Genomic DNA, 18133 nt, shown 5'->3' with positions numbered 1-18133 from the left:
AAAAGGTTTCTTGCAGCACAGAGAGAGAAACATTTAAAAACAATCCTCTGCATCTTAGAAAGATAAGTTGACTTTATTGTCCACCTCTGTGGAAATTTGTCTTTGGCTTCTCCCAAGTACGGCAAAGGTACATCCAACACACATAACACCATTAAATACACTGTATATTATATACACCTGACGCAATTTATGTCATCAAAAGCCCAAATTTAAAGGAGAGAAGTTCATTTTCTGAGTGCATCCCTCATCTCAGATAAATCATTAAGACTGCACTAAAATTAACCTTCACCATTTTATTTATGTGTCCGACGTTCTGTGTGTGAATTTATCCAGCAAAAAAAAAAACAAAGTTCCCCCGTCACTGATGGTTGGATAATAATTATGCTCAAATCTGACTTTCCAGGCTCACTAAAGAGTAAGTTATTGAGTAGATGATACAGTGAGTGAAAACTGCTTCATGTAATCTGAAGCAAAGGCGGTAAACTACCTGGTTTCATGGTGTTTAGTATCCTGTGAGTCATATTCAGTGTTTGTCTCGTGTGATTAACTGGAGAGGATAAATCACGGCAAAGAGAGCGTACACTTCCATCATGAAACAGTTTCAGAGACTGATATCAGATCTGTTTGGCTCTGCTGCCAAAATTCTCTCAGGATGGCACTTTGACCAAACCTCTGTCCAATAAACAGCCTGCGTGTGTGTCCATGTGACTTTTGTTTACACGTCCTGGTTCGTGTCGGAGCAGTAAACAAAAAACAAAAATAAATTGCAGCCAAGTCATCTTTTTTACCACTCTGGTTCAGACCAAAGAAGATGCAGTTTGGGCACACACACTCCGGCCCAGGGGCCCAACGGGTTATTTGAAGTCACCGTTAGTAGTAACAGTGTAGTTAGGAAGTCAAACAAGATGCAAAAATACCCAAAAAAAACAAAAGCTACCAAAAAAAAAGGAAACTACCCAAGTAAAAACACAAAACTACAAAAAAAAGATGCAAAACTACAGGAAACTCACAAAACTACCTTAATAAAAACAAAAAACTACAAAAAAAAGAGACCATACTACACAAAAACCCACAAAACTACCAAAATGAAGACAAAACAGACACTAAGCAACCCCAGAGAGACACAAAACGTCTACAACGAGATGAAAAATAACCAAAAATATGTCTCCTAGAATCTGTGGCTCCTGTTCTTATGTAGGACGGGTGAGGGGCCCCTAATATGTCTATGCTCATGGGGGCCTGTGGTCTCACAATCCGTCCAAACATACAGGTCAAAACCTACTAGCACGTGTGAGCTTCCCAGTTCAACCAGCCTCCTACTGCCGGCTGCTAACTGGCTCCACTGGAGAACTTGAGGATTAGCATTTTTAGCTCAAGTGCACCTCTGAGAGCAGCCCGTTTCTCAGTCAGAGTCTCCGTCCAGATTTTTGCAGCTGGCGAAAGGATTTGAACGGGCAACCTTCCAATCACGAGTCCTTCTGCCTCTCGAATGTCTCTGAGAAACGTTGCACAGTGTCACATCATAAACTTTATGGAAAATACTGCAGCTGAAGAGAAGAAAACTATCAGAACCACCTGCTTCTGAAACCAAACCGCATGGCAGGTTCTTGTTATTATTCTAACAATGATTTTACCATGCTAAGAAATCTAATTTAATACTAAAATTAGGAGGAATCGTCTTTCCACTGTAGCCCGGAGACAAAGAGAAAAGTAGAGTTTCGTGCCGCGGTTCTGACAGCGGACTCAAATATCTTTGAAGTCAGCGGCTGCGTTTAAAGAGAGCAGTCCAGTGGAGAGCTGGTAGAGCCAGCTGGTAATAAGATCCAGGCTGCCCCCCCCCCCCCTGCACCATGTAATGATACGTTTGCAGAGCTCGCCATCACTGCTCCATGTTTAACTGGAGTCTGCAAATACTGGACTAGGCCAGATCCCCACAGAGAGGAAAAAGAGGCTGTTTAAGGAGAATAAAATGCACCTTCACTCCTCTTTCACTGTCGAACAGAATCAATCTGTGACGCTCAAACAGCCCACGAGTCATTCTGTGATGGAGCGCTGTAGTTTACTCCGTGTACCCACTTTCCCCACGACCTGCCTCGCCTACTTCTGCTCCACATATTCCCCCCAAATTACTCCGACCACCTCCAGAGAAAAGGGGGGCCGTGAACTCACTCCTTTCAATCAGAATGTGGGAGCGGGGACACATGAACAGCTTTAAAAGTGTTAGCGTTCAGCTGTGGGGAAGCTGCGCCCTTCCCTCAAAAAACAAACTTATACTGCAATGCATTCTGGTCTTTGGTGCTGTGGGTGTAGAAATTAGTCTCAAAGAGTTTCCTTTTTCTCTGACGGACTTCGAGAGACAGCCGACAGTGAAAACCTGGCTGAATACTGATGATGTTTGAGATCATCGATATCAAACTGAAGCTGGAGGAAATGTTTGGATGTGTCACGTTTCTTTGGTCAGTTATCCACATAAGTAATAAAGATAAGTCATCAAAGACTGATATGTACATTCACAATAGCTCTTTTAAATAGAGCACTTGAATATGTTAAATTATTTTACTTCTGCACTTCTTAAATCTACTGTAATTCTACTCTTACCGTTATATAAATTATGTTATTTCTGCCATGTTAATGTTTTTCATGCTTTATGATAATCCCTTTTAAACAAATAAACCTTCCTTGGGTTTTATAAAGTGGTAAAAACAAGTAGAATTGAATAGATTTTTATATTTATAAAATTATTATACGTTTGTATGCGTCGGCTTTTCATTGACTTTACTGTTTTAGTGAGGCGTTGATTAAACTTTATGGTTATAGTTTTTAACAGTGTAACTAACGTCCACAAGTTGTCGTCAACATGTATGACCAAATATATAGTCATTATCAGTAAATAAACATTTTGAATGTGGATTACCTAACAATACTAATCTCAAGGAAGGTCAGGATTTGTAGTGTGTGTGTATATATATATATATATATATCAATCAAACTAAAAATATATCAAATAAAAAACATATACAACATAAATAAAAATATTTAAAAAAATATATATATATTATATATATATATATAATTCTGAAATAAATCATGCATAAATGAGTACTTTTACTTTCGGGTCTTTAAGTATATTTTGATGCTTTTACTTTCGAGTACGATTTTGAATGCAGGACTTTTACTCGTATTTTACACTGTAGTATTACTACTTTTACACTGTAGTATTACTACTTTTACACTGTAGTATTACTACTTTTACTCGAATAAAAGATGGGACCACTTTTTTTTTTTTACTTCACGTTTCTGGGTCAACTTCTCATCCTCATTAGTGTACAGTCATATATTAAACGTTGTTATTTTTATTTTTTATCTTTCCACCGGGTCTAATCAGTGGGCACAGAGGCGGAGCGGTTTGGCCCGGTGACGCACTCTGCGGAGCTGCCGGGGGGAGGTGCTTCGGCTCTCCTGACGTCACTGGTTGACTCCTCTCTGATTGGTCTTCTGCTAGCCCTGGGCGTCCGAGGGGATCACGACGAAAAAAAAAAAAAGCAGAAGAAAATGAAGCAGACCTTAAAACTCTCCGACAAATGAGTGTTTACTTCGGGGGAGAACGGAACGCGACACCGTAGCAGCTCCGTGGCGGTCGACCGTTGGTTTCGGGATAAAGACGGAGAAACATCGGTGACGATTAACGGAGAGGAGGGTGTGGGAAGGACTTGAATACCAGCTGCGACTATCCGGATTACCCACTCACTGGAGAGAAAAGGGAAAACAAGCGACGCTCCGTGGACATTTCTCCGGTTCAGAGAGGATGAGGTGACCGTTGGGTGACCGTTAAGTGACCGTTAGGAAACGGGGGGAGAAAGTGCTCGCGGACGGAAGTTGGAAGCGGAGGAAGAAAACGGGACTAACGGATATTTTTCATGTTGTCGTGTAAACTTCGCTGTCGATGCCGATTTAAAGCGGCGCTGTAGGAGCCCGGAAAGAAACCCTCTCTCTCTCTGTATAGTTGGTTAATTTACAGCGAACGGAGCGATTCCACCGGATATTAAAGCTTGCGCCGATGCCAACGGCAGACTGCAGGTTGCTCCATCATGGCCGGATCATGAGGTGTTTGACTTATCTGCTCCTACTTCCAGAAACACTGAAAAAGTCCAAGAAGGTGGCCAAGCTGCCGGTATGTTATGAGATCCTGACTCTGTCCCTGACGAGCAAGAAGAAGAAGCAGCAAGAGGAGGAGGAGGAGAAGATGGCTGCGGAGTTGTACCCCGCCGCCAGCCCCAACAACACCAACCTGTCCACTGGCACCACGGTGGCGGACACCGAGAAGACCAAGGAGGTGCAGGTGAGCCAGGTGGCAGGCGGTGGTGGCGGGAGCAGCGTGGCGACCACACCGACCACCCAGCTGAACATCAACAACAACAACGTAGACCCGCCGAGCTGGCAGTGCAGCCACCCGACACTGAGAGAGAGGTAACTGGAGAAAACATTAAGAAAATATAATGTCTTAAACTGTCGTAAATATCACGTGTGCGCGCGCAGTAGCTTTAAAAGTCGCTGGCAGGATTTATAGAGGAGCTATAAATGACCATAAAAGTTCATTAACTATCATTATGAAGTAACGACAGGCCACTGTGTTAATATGATGGTAATAACAATTAAAGATTTAAAGCGCGCTGTAGTCTCAGCAGTCACTCCATAGTGGGGTTTTATTTTGAAACTTTCTTCCTGCAGCATCTACTTTTAATGTTTTAAAATGTGCATGTGAGGAAAACACCTCCAGGGTTGCTTGACTTTACAGAGCTGTAATAATAAAGATTAATATTATCTGTGGGGTTTCAGTGTAACATCCATCTAAAAACACCAACAACTCAGTGGATTATTAATGTAAGTAATGATTAGTTGCAGCCCTACTGCTGTAAATCCTCAAACCAGAGAAAATAACCGGTGTCTCTGGGCAAAGGGAGTGTGGGAGGACTGGCTGTTATTCAATACTTGATTGAGGCTTATTGGTGAATCCTGCTCCTGCTTTTAGGAATGCCTTGATGTTTAACAATGAGCTGATGGCTGACGTCCACTTCATTGTGGGTCCCTTGGGGGGGTCTCAGAAGGTCCCAGCACACAAGGTAAGGACATGTTACACGTTATGACTGAAGGCAGATCTGTACCATTGATTTTAATCTGAGGCGAGTAGAGAAGTTGTGTCTCTGCAGCACGACGCTACTGAAAAGGAGGAAAGAGCTCCTCCTGCTCCTTTATTGAACTTGAGAGTGATTCTGCTTGCATGTGTCTCTGACGCATATGTCTCCTCCTCCCCTCCCCTCCCCTCCTCTCCTCTCCTCTCTCCCTCCCTTCCTTCCTTCCCCTCCCAGTATGTGCTGGCCGTGGGAAGCTCGGTCTTCTGTGCCATGTTTTACAGCGATCTGGCAGAGGAGGAGTCGGAGATCCATATCCCAGATGTGGAACCTGCTGCTTTTCTAATTCTGCTGAAGTAAGCCACTCGCTGTCCCTCACGCAGCCAAAACCAGAAGGGGAGAGATGACAAGCGTAGTCAGTGTCACTTCAGAGCGTATTATTACCCATCCAAAGCTAAGCAGCAGAGGCCCATGCCAAAGTGCTGGGAGCGCTGGAGAGCAGGGCAGCAGCAGCGTTCAGTAATTGCTGGTTTTCTCAGCGCTCTTTGTCCAACTACAAACATTTTTTTCCCGTCATCCACAGCCTGACAATTTTCTTTGAGGGGGGAATGTATGCAGACTAGTAGTTATAAATATCCTGCCTTTTGTTGCTCATTCAGTAGCATTGGCTGAGCCAGCACCACGGACTGTTGCATGTTGGGACTTTTGTGAAGTCATTACACAATCCTCTTTAGGAAGAAAAACTGATTTATTTGTGGAAATTAAGATGAGGAATTGAGCATTTCCCAGAGTTTTTAAAGATCCAAAGTGAATAAATGTGGTTCTAACATTCCCAATAACTTGTCTCATTAGTAACAGTTGTCTCTTCATGCCAGTGAGTTGATTTCTGTACATGTGCAGCGATTTAAAGGGTTATTTTCCGCTTCACAGGTACATGTACAGTGACGAGATCGACCTGGAGGCGGACACGGTGCTGGCCACCCTGTACGCTGCCAAGAAGTACATCGTCCCTGCGCTGGCCAAGGCCTGCGTCACCTTCCTGGAGACGAGCCTGGAGGCCAAGAACGCCTGCGTGCTGCTCTCCCAGAGCCGCCTGTTCGAGGAGCCCGAGCTGACGCAGCGCTGCTGGGAGGTGATTGATGCCCAGGCCGAGCTCGCGCTGTGCTCAGAGGGCTTCTGCGAGATCGACCTGCAGACGCTGGAGATCATCCTGCGGCGGGAGACGCTCAACACCAAGGAGGTGGTGGTGTTTGAGGCCGTCATGAACTGGGCCACCGCGGAGTGCAAGCGGCAGTGTTTGGGGCCGACGACCCGCAACAGAAGAGAGGTGCTCGGCAAGGCGCTGTTCTTGGTGCGCATCCCCTCCATGAGCCTGGAGGAGTTCGCCGACGGGGCGGCGCAATGCGACATCCTGACACTGGAGGAGACGCACAACGTGTTTCTGTGGTACACCGCGGCTAAAAAGCCCCACCTGGACTTCCCTCTGGCTGCGAGGCAGGGTTTGGCGCCGCAGAGGTGCCACCGCTTCCAGTCCTCGGCCTACCGGAGCAACCAGTGGCGCTACCGCGGCCGCTGCGACAGCATTCAGTTCGCGGTGGACAAGAGGATCTTTATTGCTGGTCTGGGGCTGTACGGGTCGAGCGGCGGCAAGGCCGAGTACAGCGCCAAGATCGAACTGAAGAGACAAGGGGTGACGCTGGCGCAGAACCTGACAAAGTTCGTGTCGGACGGGTCGAGCAGCACGTTCCCGGTGGGGTTCGAGCACCCCGTTCAGGTGGAGCAGGACGCCTTCTACACGGTGAGCGTCGTGCTGGACGGGAATGAACTCAGCTATTTCGGCCAGGAGGGCATGACAGAGGTGCAGTGTGGGAAGGTGACATTTCAATTCCAGTGCTCTTCCGACAGCACCAACGGGACCGGAGTACAGGGAGGACAGATCCCAGAGCTCGTGTTCTATGCGTGAGCCGCTCCGGACTGCTGACGGGAACAAACTGAGGCTCCTCCCTTTGGCCTCCCAGCCTTCAGAGTAATGTAGCATTAAAGACACTTGACTCACACTAAACGGCCTGGTTAGTTCAGTGAGAGACTATTTTAAACACCAAGGAGCTGTGGTTTTATCTTATTTAATTTAATGTTTTTTATTTAAATACTGGGTTAACGTTATTTGCTCTGACGCCTGTGTTCAGGGCTATGGCTGCTGTAGGAACAACATTAATACGGTGATTTGTGGTTATGTAATCAAGCTGAGCTCCGCCACTGGAACTAGTAGGGACCGCTTCACAATTGTGTGATTGCAAGTCTATATATGCAATGTTGTTACTATAGTCTAAGCAGCAACATTACACCAGGAGCAACCTTTTATGTAGTGTTATGATTCTAAATGCAAAAAAAAAAAAAAGAAGTAGATATCTTGTCAGAAAGCAGAGTTGTTTTGCACTTCAGAGGACGGCCTCACAAACGTTGTGTCTTTTGTAAAAGAAACCTGTTAGCAGCTTGATGCTGTTAAAGATGACCAGATGTGTTCTGTACAAGAATGCTTATACACCTGATGATGAAACATAAAAAGGTTATAATGTGATCGGAGATACATGTCTTGATTTGAGGGACTGCAGCGCCCTCTGGTCACTGCAGCGGGAACTACACCCGAGTTTCTATGAGAACACCTGGTTCCTGAGCTGTGGATGATTTCATATCGAGTATCATCGTACTGATTCTGATCTATTCAGTAAGGTTTTGTTCATAGTCACAGACAAGCTGATCAGTAAAAACCTACATTTTCTGGCGATAAACAGACAAAACACTTCCTAAATAATTTGTCAAATAATTGAGAGATTAGTCGCTGATGTTCTGTAGTTGCAGCCCTATTTTTGAACACTAACTTATCTACATGAAAGACATCCGCCAAAGAGCGGACCCACAAGTTTAAAAGCTCTACTCAGCAGAGTGCAGCACAGTGAATCCAGCAGAAGCAGGTGAGTGTGTACCTATAGCCGGGGCGTTGATGCACAGCTCTCTGGACAGCACCAGGAAGGTTCTTCCCAGCATGTAGACGTTCACCTGTGGAGGAGAGCAGGGTTGTTTTTAAACAAGAGTAACAGAAAAAAAATCCAGCGTAACTGGCAGCACAAGGTTTTCTTCGAAATGGATTTAGTGTTTACATGATCCTGTACGTCCCAAGTGACTCCAGGGAGCCGTTAGACTCATTCAGAGCCACTTCTAGAGTTACAGCTGGAGCATCAGGCTGACATGAAGACCTCACAAGATGCTGGATGAGACACAGGCCGTTAGGATATGAAATAAGGTTAAGTGTTCTGGTTACATAACCGACCTGCAGGGTGAAGGATGTGTGATTAAAGCTGAGCTATGGCCCACTTGAAGGGATGTTTTCCCCTCATGCATCTCAAACTCACAGCTCTTTCTGTTAATCTCTGATCTAAATATCTGCACATTTCTTGTATCTAGATTACAGATGTGACAGATACAGTGTCTCTCTGCACCAATGTTTCTTTGATATTTTAACTGAGATGTTAGATATGTATAGTGATTTAGTTTGGCTCGTTGAAGTCATCTGATCACGTTGAGGATTTACATGTACGCCTCTATTTAAATCACCGCAAATGTGACTTTTAGAAGACATCTGCAGTGACAGTTTTACCAAAAACAGCACAAACAATTAAGATTTCAGTATTTTCATAACTGACTGAGCTTTGAGGTGAAACAAAGTTATTTGAGCCACAGAAAGAGGGAAAAAAGACGGTTTAAATGACTTTAACTGGTCTAAACGACACAAAAGTAAGACTTCTGCAGAGAAGTCCACGGCTGCAACAATCACACTGTTGGTTTAATAAGTGCAGAACGTCTCCAGACCGCCTGCAATCGGATACAAAACATTTTATGAGGAACATTACTGCCAACAGTAGAGAAGAGAAGATTTAAATATTAGAGACTTGTGAATTACATTACAGTAAACCTTCGTAGGCAGATAGTTAGACTTGATGTTTCCACTTTAAACGTCCTGGTTCAGGACCTGAAGAGGAACTAGAGACCTGGTGCGGTTAGACTAGAGACCTGGTGTGTTGCAGGATGTTGGAGGCCGGTGGGCGGCGGATGACGCCGAGTGTGTCATCGGGGGGGGTTTAATCAGACTGGCACCTCCCCTCACAGATGTTTCATTGTGTTTTACCCTCAACACCTCCAGAAGGCCTGGCAGTAAATCCTCTATCTGAAAGGATCTCCTGATGAATACTGTTGAGTAACAAAGACCACGGGGCTCCACATCCATCACTTCCAGCACTGATTATCAGCATTACAGCCCCGAATCAAGTTTTGGGTGCAGAGAAGCAGAAGGGCAGTGAAAGCTGGTTCAGGATCAGGTCGTGAACTCGGGTCAGATGTCTGTCATTCCTTCAGACCGACTCTCCAGACCTCCGAGGGTTTGGGGATGGGGGGGGGGTCCGGGGGTCCAGAGCAGACGGACGGACTCTCGCTCTCAGACCCCTCTGGAGTCAGCCAGATGCCTCCTCTGCTATTCTGGGAAGTGGATTCCAGCAAGGAATTTATTCACAAAGGCAGAAACGGTGGAGGAACGGGAGGAACAAGTGCCGACGCTTTAAAGCAGAAAGACACAAATTACTGCTAAAAATAAAAAAAGACAACCAGGAACAAAATGAACACTTTCACAGCGTCTTAAAGCTGCACTACGGCGCCATTTAGTGTCTTTCAGCTGGTGAACGACCTGCGACAAGCACCACGTTTCTTTGTGTGCAAGCCCAAAAGATTAACTCCTTGCTGTGCGTTCCAGTACCCACGCTACCAGACTATCTAGTATGCATGAGAAAGATCTAGTATGTCAAACACAGTATGCCAAAGTACCAGGATGTTCTACTGCATCCCGTCGCATTTCGCAGTACGCAAGTCAGCATGCTTTTCTGCCCATTCTGACCCACAATCCTCTGACCCTCTTGCTGATGTATATCTGCTACGCAAAGTTCAAGGTGCAAATGTTATAAGGAAGTAGTGTCCAAATTGAAAGCATACTGCATGTAACAGTATGTACTTTGAAAAAGATATGCGATTAACAACGCGGCTACGGCCTCGTCTGAAAGACACAATCTAATTTAATCAAAGTGACACTGAACAAAATGTACAGACACACAAACAACGTTTATGTTGTTTTACTGCCCGTCTCATGCCGACTCCTGCTGTTAAATGAACTAATTCTGTCAGTAATACGGGTTCTCACTGAGAACTTAAATACGTGTCTATTTTGTTGATTTTTGCGTACAAATGTAACGGGATGCTGCTTCTTCAGACACAGCAGCTGTTTGAAGCAATGAAAAGCTCCATTAACTCCATTGTACACTGACCAGAGAGTAGCTGCTGAACACAGTGGAGCAGATAAAGATATGGACATTTCCCTCAGGGGGTGGTGGAGAACAAAAATAGAGCTAAAAGAGACTCAATTCTTCATATTTGTTGTCAAATAAATCCAGATCTCAGCATTTACTTAGGCGAATACAACGTCATCGTAAAGGAGAAGAAAACGTGGCCGGTGATCGGAGGAACCATCTGTCAATCAAACTGTTGCCAAAGTGAGTCGGGAGAAGAATGAAAACATGTTTTATCAACAGAATCCTTCAGTGTCGTTCTTTCAATGAAGAAATTATCTTCTTTTTATCTATTTATCACTAAAAAAAAATCTCACTTTACATTGTGAAGTATCAAATTCACAGCTCTGATGTCTCGCAGCACGGCTGAGTTTTGTTAAACGTGCACAAATTGCTGAATTTGACACCGTTTCCTTCAGTGACATTGGGATCAGTGTGAGTGGACACTGAGCTTCAAAGTCTTTACATTTAATTTAATCATCACTTTGAACTGCCGGCGGAGGAGCTGCTTGCAGGTGAAACCGAGAGCCCGAGTCGGAGCATAATCCTCCGTCTCCACCGCGGCGCTAAGTGAAACTTTCCGGGTCGTGGGGTCAAAAACAAAAGGCAGCGCGGTAACATGACACCTCACGGCCGAGTCTCAACAGGTGGGAGAGAGGGACCTTCAATTAAAACGGGTTCCTGATGAGACTCAGCAGCTCCAGCTCTACAGTGAGCATCGACGACTCTCTGCTGAAAGAAGCAAACCGCTGCTGTCAACACGTCTGCAAGGCTTCAATTCAATCATCACACCTCCCAAAAAAAGACTACATTGATTATTTTAAAGTGGGTTTCTTGATGTTTAGGGGCTCACATGTACAGCAGGTCGAGGGTTCAGTTCCACTTGTTGAAATCTGAATCTAGTATCAAAGCAGAATCCTTTCAATCTCTCATTAAATCTCTTTAAAGAGAGAAAAAGATGGCGTCTTCCAAGTCTTTATTAAATGTGAGCCAGCACATTATATAATATATATATAATATCTTGACATACTGAACCCAACCAGTAACATTAGTAAAGATAAACCCAGTATGTGGCTCCAAAAGCAACAATTACAGCAAATTATGCCTGAAAATATTTTAAAACTACAACTTAAATGATCAACGTTGCAAGAACGACACAGTAATATATAAAGTCTGTGAACATCTACGGAGACGACTTCTTCCTCACGAAAACCATAGAATGATTCTTCTGTAGAGTTCATGTTACACAAACGAACTCCTCGTGTTCTCCAAAGCTAATTAGTGTCTGCAACATTCAGTCATGTGGTCATGTCATTATGTTCCGCATTCCTCGAACTCTCAGAGTTTTGGTGAAAGTGCTTCTGAAGTTTAACTTAAACGTGATTATTTCTTCAGCATGGAACATGTTAAAAACAGGATTACGGCTCATTAGACCACCTCATGTACATGTTCTGTTACTGAACACTGTTTATTCACTAGTTGATGCAACTTGCTGTTTGTTTTGAGTCCGTTTCTTTTAAGTGAAACTTCTCAATTCAATTTTATAGCCCAATATAAATCACAGATTAGCCTCAGAGGGTTTTACAATCTGTGCAGGACACAACATCCCCTGAAAAAGTCCCTCGAAAAAACATTTAATGGGGAAAAACAAACTTTTTATTTTAAGTCTCTTTCATGTGGAACTTTATATGCTGCCATCTTTAAAATGGCCTCATCTACAGATGCTTTCTGTAAAATCAATGAGCATCTTTTCCCTTAAATAAACAGAAGCAAAAACAAATCAACTAAAACAACTTGTGCTTTGAGATTAAAGTCTAAACTTCACAAATCACAGGACTCTACCCGCTTGGAACCAAAATATGAGATCATCTGAACACAATCCGACTCGATCAGGACGGTTATTGAACGTGAAAATGAAGAAATACATGCTTTTCTTCAGGAGGAGAGGATTCTGTACACCGTCAACAGTTTAAATAATATATCTTATTCACAGTAAACGCTCCTCGGTGGCCTGAGGACACCCCCGACGGACTGAAACAGAGTCTGAATGTGGAGTTCATCCTCTGCATGCTGGCTTTCCAAAGCACCTGTTGCTCAAAATAAATCTGCATGTGTGCAGAGATATGCATCTCGTGCGTGTGTGTGTGTGTGTGTGAGAGACATTCAGAGCATGCGACTGAATGTGAATAAAAGCTCATCACATTAGCAGCATGACAAACAGCTGATATCCTCCTCCAGCATTGATCTCAATGTGCTTATCATCTACGTCATTAGCTTTGCAGAAAGCTCCCCATTCATCCAAACAATGCAAAGCAGCCCGAGTGGCCCCGGGGTGTGGATCCATAAGAACAAGTGACTGGTGGTGGATCGACGGCCCAGCAGCAGCAGCCCCACCCACCCAAAATCCTCTCCAAATCCACTCCCAGCCTCCTCATGCCGGGGTGTGGACGACTACGGGGGGGTGTCCAGCTCCTCCAGGACAGCTGGGTGCATAAAAATACCCCCCCCCCCCCCCGCCCGACCAGCTGTGAGTGAGAAATGTCTGACCACACCCCTGACTCACCGTGAATCGGCTGCCATTAAATATGCCGGTGAACGGAGACGGCTTTCTAAATTTAAAGACAACACACGAGTCAGTTTAATTACACGGACCAAAGTCTGGATGCAAGACGGCTGCAGGGGCCGAGTGGTTAGGCAGCAGAGGTGCATTATGGGACTTGTGGGGCGGGAGTGTGTACTTAAGTGGCTGCTGTAACAGGGTGGGCATCGCCACACATTAAAATAAATGAGAATTAAAGACTTCAAAGTCTGGAAAAGTTATTTTAAGTTTAGCCTTTTACAACCTTTGTTGAACCAACGAGTAAAACTCAGCTGCGTTTATAACAAGGCTGCAACGATGAGTCGATATATCTCAAGACAAAAATGAATCTGAAGCTACTTTGATCAACGATTCATCATTTAAGTCAGTATTTAAATAAAGATTTCTAAAGTGTGAGATCTTCTCCTCGTCTGTCATGACACTAAATAGAATATTTGGGGTTTTGAACTGTGGGTTCATTTGTAGACCACCAAGATCACATTCCTTCACTATTTTCTGATAAATCAAGACAATAAATGTGCTTTTTAAGTTACAGCTGTGGTTTTGAAACGTACCTGCAGGATATCACTGAGGTCCAGCAGCATGTCTGAGAGGAACCGCTTAAGGAAACTAAACCACAAGAATCTGTTTTTTGACCAGTTGGGACAGAAGAGAAAGAGACAGGCAGAACAAACATGAAGTCCATTTAGTTTTCACACTTCAGGCGCATTGAATCAAAACAAGATGAAAATAAACTTTATGTATATTTAAATTAATCTGCAGAGTACTTTACGTACCTGGTATGAACTGAAGCAGCGAGCCACAGCCATTGTATTAAAAAGACTGATTTTAGGATTAGACGGATTCAAATCGCTTCTGTACGAATAGATAACGGGACGATACATTGATCCAGTTTTACGCCATCGGATCAATAAACCTCATTTACACATGAGGGCAGCTGCTTTCAAAGCCTTTGGGATTCTCAGATGCTCCAAGTAAACTGAAAACTTCATACAAATAAGAACAAATAACCATCGTTAATTGTTCTGTTGTTGAAGTTTGTGATACACTCAGAAACCAAAAAAATAATGTTTTCTTTAACCACTCGCCAAACATTCAGTTTGTCGAAGCCATAAGCTGTAAAAAAACAACATCTGATTATCCGACGGTCCTTGAAGACATCGTGTCTGACAAACATTTGAGTCAGAAATTCAACCAATTTTAAATAAAACACTTTATTCTACACGTCTCCTTTAAAATGATAAACCGTTTGCACAAACCAGACAATAAAACATAATCTGACGCTCAGCCGTGTCTGAACCCAGTTACTTCTTCCTTCTGATCAACACGTTTAACATTTAAATCATCTGCACTCAAGCCGACATTCTCACATAAAAACATTTAAATATCTTTAAAGTAGATTTCAGCACTTTCCACCACCAAACATATTCCACCTGTGGAAGCAAACTAAGAGTTATAAACATTCTGAGCTTGTGAAAATGTAATTCTACAGCTACAAATCTTTTTAATCCCCCCACCCCCACACACACACATTTCACAGACTAAACTATTAATGACCTTATTTGCGTTTATAGCGGTTTGACGTTAAAGGCAGCTGTGAGAGAAAAGCTAACGAGACACTGGATCTTCACCTCTGACCAGACGGCTCTCACACTCACACGCCTGCCTCATCGGCCTCTGGACACCCCCCTCCCCCTCACAATGACCAACCCCCCCCCTACTCTCGGACGGGTGCACCTGTCTCTGGGCTGCAGGCGCGGATTAGCGGGGCTCCTCTGAAATAAAATAAAAAGGGCTTCACAATGGAGTTAGCAGCAGCAGCGGCGCAGATGAAATGGAAAAGATAATCCCGGTGCACGCCGTCTGGAGATTACAGGCCGACTCCCTTAATCAGGAAACCTAACGACAGCAGGTCCTTCAACACATCTGGCTCCACTGAGGGGGAGACGCATGTTTACACCTTTATTTAGTGCACACTTATTTAACTATGCAGAGAGATGGATGTTAAAACTGAAGCAGCTCTCATGCTGATCTGCTGTGATCACAGCGTGTCCTCGGCTACATAGATAAACTGGCCTCTTAGTGTTTCATACTTGTGTCGATTAATGTTTCTTTAAGATGGTGAACACACAATCTCTGTTTCAGTTTGTGTGACAAAGTGTGCTTCTATTCAACATTAACTGCGTTATTTTTGGTAAACTTTTCTCACCACCGTCCAGAAACACAATATAAAACAGGCCTGAATCAAACGCCGTCTGTCCAACTATAAAAAGACACAAAAATAAAGAGAACACCATGGAAATCTTTGTGCCCGTCTCTTCCACGGTACGTTTTGCTGGTTCTACTTTAGTCGTGTTTCTATTCAATTGTCAAGCAGATTTTAAAGGAACGTAAAACAGGAAAAGGAGTGCAAATTATGGGGAATTTCCATTAACTGGTTTGGAGCGAATATGGTCAGAAGTTGGCACGAGAGGCTACTGTAGAGGCATGGCTGTAATCTACCAGTAAACAGAGTAGAAGAAGAAGAGGTTGTGTACCGGAAATAAAGCAAGTCGCCTCGGTCATCGAACCGTCTGAGAGAGAAACGAAGAGAGGTCTTTCATGTCAACTGGTATCGGTTTCACGTTATGGGAACATCCTGAAACAGCTGGACCATGAGCTGATTGATCGGAGTGATGACATTTGTTTTGTACGATGTTTTTTATAGATACATACTGTGTTGTGCCAGTTTTTTGGGGGATAAGACGAATGGGCAAATAAAGAGGCAAAAAAGCAGGAAGGAAAGTGAAGAAGGATAGAAGGACGAAGGAAGCAAAGACGTTAGTATGCAGCCTGATCGAGGAGATGAAAGTCTGGTCCTCCTTAAATTAAACTCCACATTTAAACGGATGTTTCCTTTTACACTCTGCTCTCCTTCTGCGTTCGTCCTGATTCTCCCGCTGTGAAAACATTACAGACTCACTCAGCTGTGGAAAAGGAAGTGAGCAGAGCTATTTTTAATCCTGGCAACGCACGCGCGCACACGCACACACACGCACACGCACACGCACACACGGTAAACAATGCAGCAGGAAGGCATTACACCCTCTGCGCCCTGCTTTCATTCGGTAAACCCATCCCGGTCGCCCCGCGCTGCCGTTACGCAACCCCATCATCCTCGAAGTGAGTCAGGAGTAAAACCGACACGAAGCAAAAGAGCCGTCCTGCTCATGACAAAAAGGATGAAGCAACGCTCTCCACTTCAATAAGCTGCCGTTAGCAGATTATGAAACATTAAGAAAAGGCCTCCGCTGGCTCACATCAAAAGTCACCTGCACACTTTGATGTGCCGCCCTCCACCAGTTCAACATGCAGACAGACTTTAATGTGAAACTCGTTCTCAGCCGTTAAAGACGTGCGATCAAATGAGAAGCGTCTCCTGGTGCATGCAGGAAACACCTTTCTTTGATTAGGTTTACTTTCAGACGCGAGTTTTCCTCTTTGCTATACAGTATCTAATTAGACCGAGTCCTCCATTGTTTGTTTGTTTGTTTTGGGGGATTTCTCGTGTTTATTGCACAGATGACAGCGTAGAGGGAGACCAGGAACAGGACGATAGAGGGAGGGGTGAGACATGCAACTGGAGCTGTGGCGGTGCAGGTGACAATACGCGGTACTAATGTCTTTTTGTGTGCAAATTACTTAATTTATCCTGATTGACAGGATACGAAATATCTGCAGAAGTAAAAAATGTCGACACGTGCAACGAGAGAGGACCGATCTACGTGTATTCATTTCTCCTCCATTATTGTCGTTGTTGTTGTTGTTCAGCACGTTGTACACGTGTGATGTGACAGTTGCTCCTCTGAGGCATTTGTCCCGCCCCTCCTGCCTTGTGATTGGACGGCTGGGTAAAAAGTGACAGTGATGAGTGCAGCTTTTTTCAACTCTTATCAACCAGAAAAACAAAAACAAAAGTGCAGCACTAAATAGATACTCGTCCCGCTGCTGATTATTATGAGGCACGTTCTTCTTTGTGCAAACACGTGCATCATAAGGTTGAATGTACTTTCTAGGTCATTAAGTCTATGATCAGGAAGAAGGAACGAACAGAAAGGATACGCGGCGTTCCCTCGGTGCGGCAGACCAGGTAGAGGCATGCGGCGACCACGTGGGAGTTCTTGCGTCCGCTGGTCAGGTGCTTCATGAGCGCCATCTTGTAGAAGTTCAAGGCCGTGTCCAGACAGTGCTTGTTCATCTGCAGCTGGTGACCCAGAGTGTTGATGTTCATTCTCGCTGGAGAGACACATGACAGAGAGCGGGTCAGTTCCCAGAAACACTGTAGACAAGCATTCACAATCTCATCTGCTTTTATCGGTAGAAAAGAGGAAGAACAAGCAGACATTTAGGCAGAGAGAGATTTATCTTCCAGACGCATGAAAGCGCTCATCTAATCTGACACAGTGCCCATTTAGAAAGACAGAAATGTGGTCTGATGCCAACATGAACCTGTCTTTGATGCACACAGACGTCATTACACGAGCACATGAACACCAGCGTATGCAAACGAGGCTCTGCAAACGTTTTCAGACACGAGGGTTTCATAATACACAAATGTAGAAAAACAGCATAATTATGTCAACACACACAACACACACGTACGTGTGCTCCACCTTTAGACACTAAAGCTAGCTCCAATGGTTTTTCTGTAGTAACAAAATCTGAGACCATTGATGAGTGTGTGGAGCAGAACCGGACAGATGTCGGACTCTGGTCGGAGCTACGCTATGATTGGCCAGTCTGCGTTATAGGGGCGGGACTTAGCAAAGCGTCAATTTAATTGCAGAGAGTGTGAATGTGAATATAATTTATGACCACAGATGAGCTCAACATAGTGAGTTACCTCATACAAAGAAGTGTGTGTGTGAGAGGCTCTGAACTCATCGTGTCTCGTCATGCTGTTTCAGTTTTAACTCTCAGATCTGAAACCAGCAGATTTACACACACACACACACACACACACACACACACACACACAC

General features: G+C 44.3%; 2 protein-coding genes across 2 annotated transcripts in view; one reads left to right on the top strand and one right to left on the bottom strand.

The window, feature by feature from the left end:
• The window catches only part of brf1a (BRF1 general transcription factor IIIB subunit a), an 84515-nt gene that overhangs the window by 61332 nt on the left and 5050 nt on the right, over positions 1–18133 (bottom strand). The window contains exons 3-5 of the mRNA XM_031873137.1: positions 17217–17390; positions 13670–13701; positions 8114–8186 (exon numbers count right to left, since the gene is read on the bottom strand). Coding sequence (XP_031728997.1) covers positions 8114–8186; positions 13670–13701; positions 17217–17390 — 279 coding nt within the window. The remainder of the gene's footprint in view (positions 1–8113; positions 8187–13669; positions 13702–17216; positions 17391–18133) is intronic.
• On the top strand, positions 3529–7707 carry LOC116397586 (BTB/POZ domain-containing protein 6-B-like). Its single transcript, XM_031873138.1, has 4 exons — positions 3529–4467; positions 5030–5120; positions 5367–5485; positions 6060–7707. The coding sequence occupies exons 1-4, from the start codon at positions 4058–4060 to the stop codon at positions 7090–7092; spliced, it is 1653 nt and encodes a 550-aa protein (XP_031728998.1). The 5' UTR covers positions 3529–4057; the 3' UTR covers positions 7093–7707.

This window comes from Anarrhichthys ocellatus, unplaced genomic scaffold (genome assembly GCF_004355925.1).
Source record: "Anarrhichthys ocellatus isolate YVR2014 unplaced genomic scaffold, GSC_Weel_1.0 scaffold69, whole genome shotgun sequence".
NCBI lineage: Eukaryota > Metazoa > Chordata > Actinopteri > Perciformes > Anarhichadidae > Anarrhichthys > Anarrhichthys ocellatus.
This window is presented reverse-complemented; position numbering and strand designations above follow the sequence as displayed.

Bases quoted from the DNA above. Each gene is read 5' to 3' on its own strand.
- LOC116397586 (XM_031873138.1), top strand. From the start codon at position 4,058: ATGCCAACGGCAGACTGCAGGTTGCTCCATCATGGCCGGATCATGAGG. The intron at 4,468-5,029 runs GTAACTGGAGAA...TCCTGCTTTTAG, and splicing joins CACCCGACACTGAGAGAGAG to GAATGCCTTGATGTTTAACA. The intron at 5,121-5,366 runs GTAAGGACATGT...TTCCCCTCCCAG, and splicing joins AGAAGGTCCCAGCACACAAG to TATGTGCTGGCCGTGGGAAG.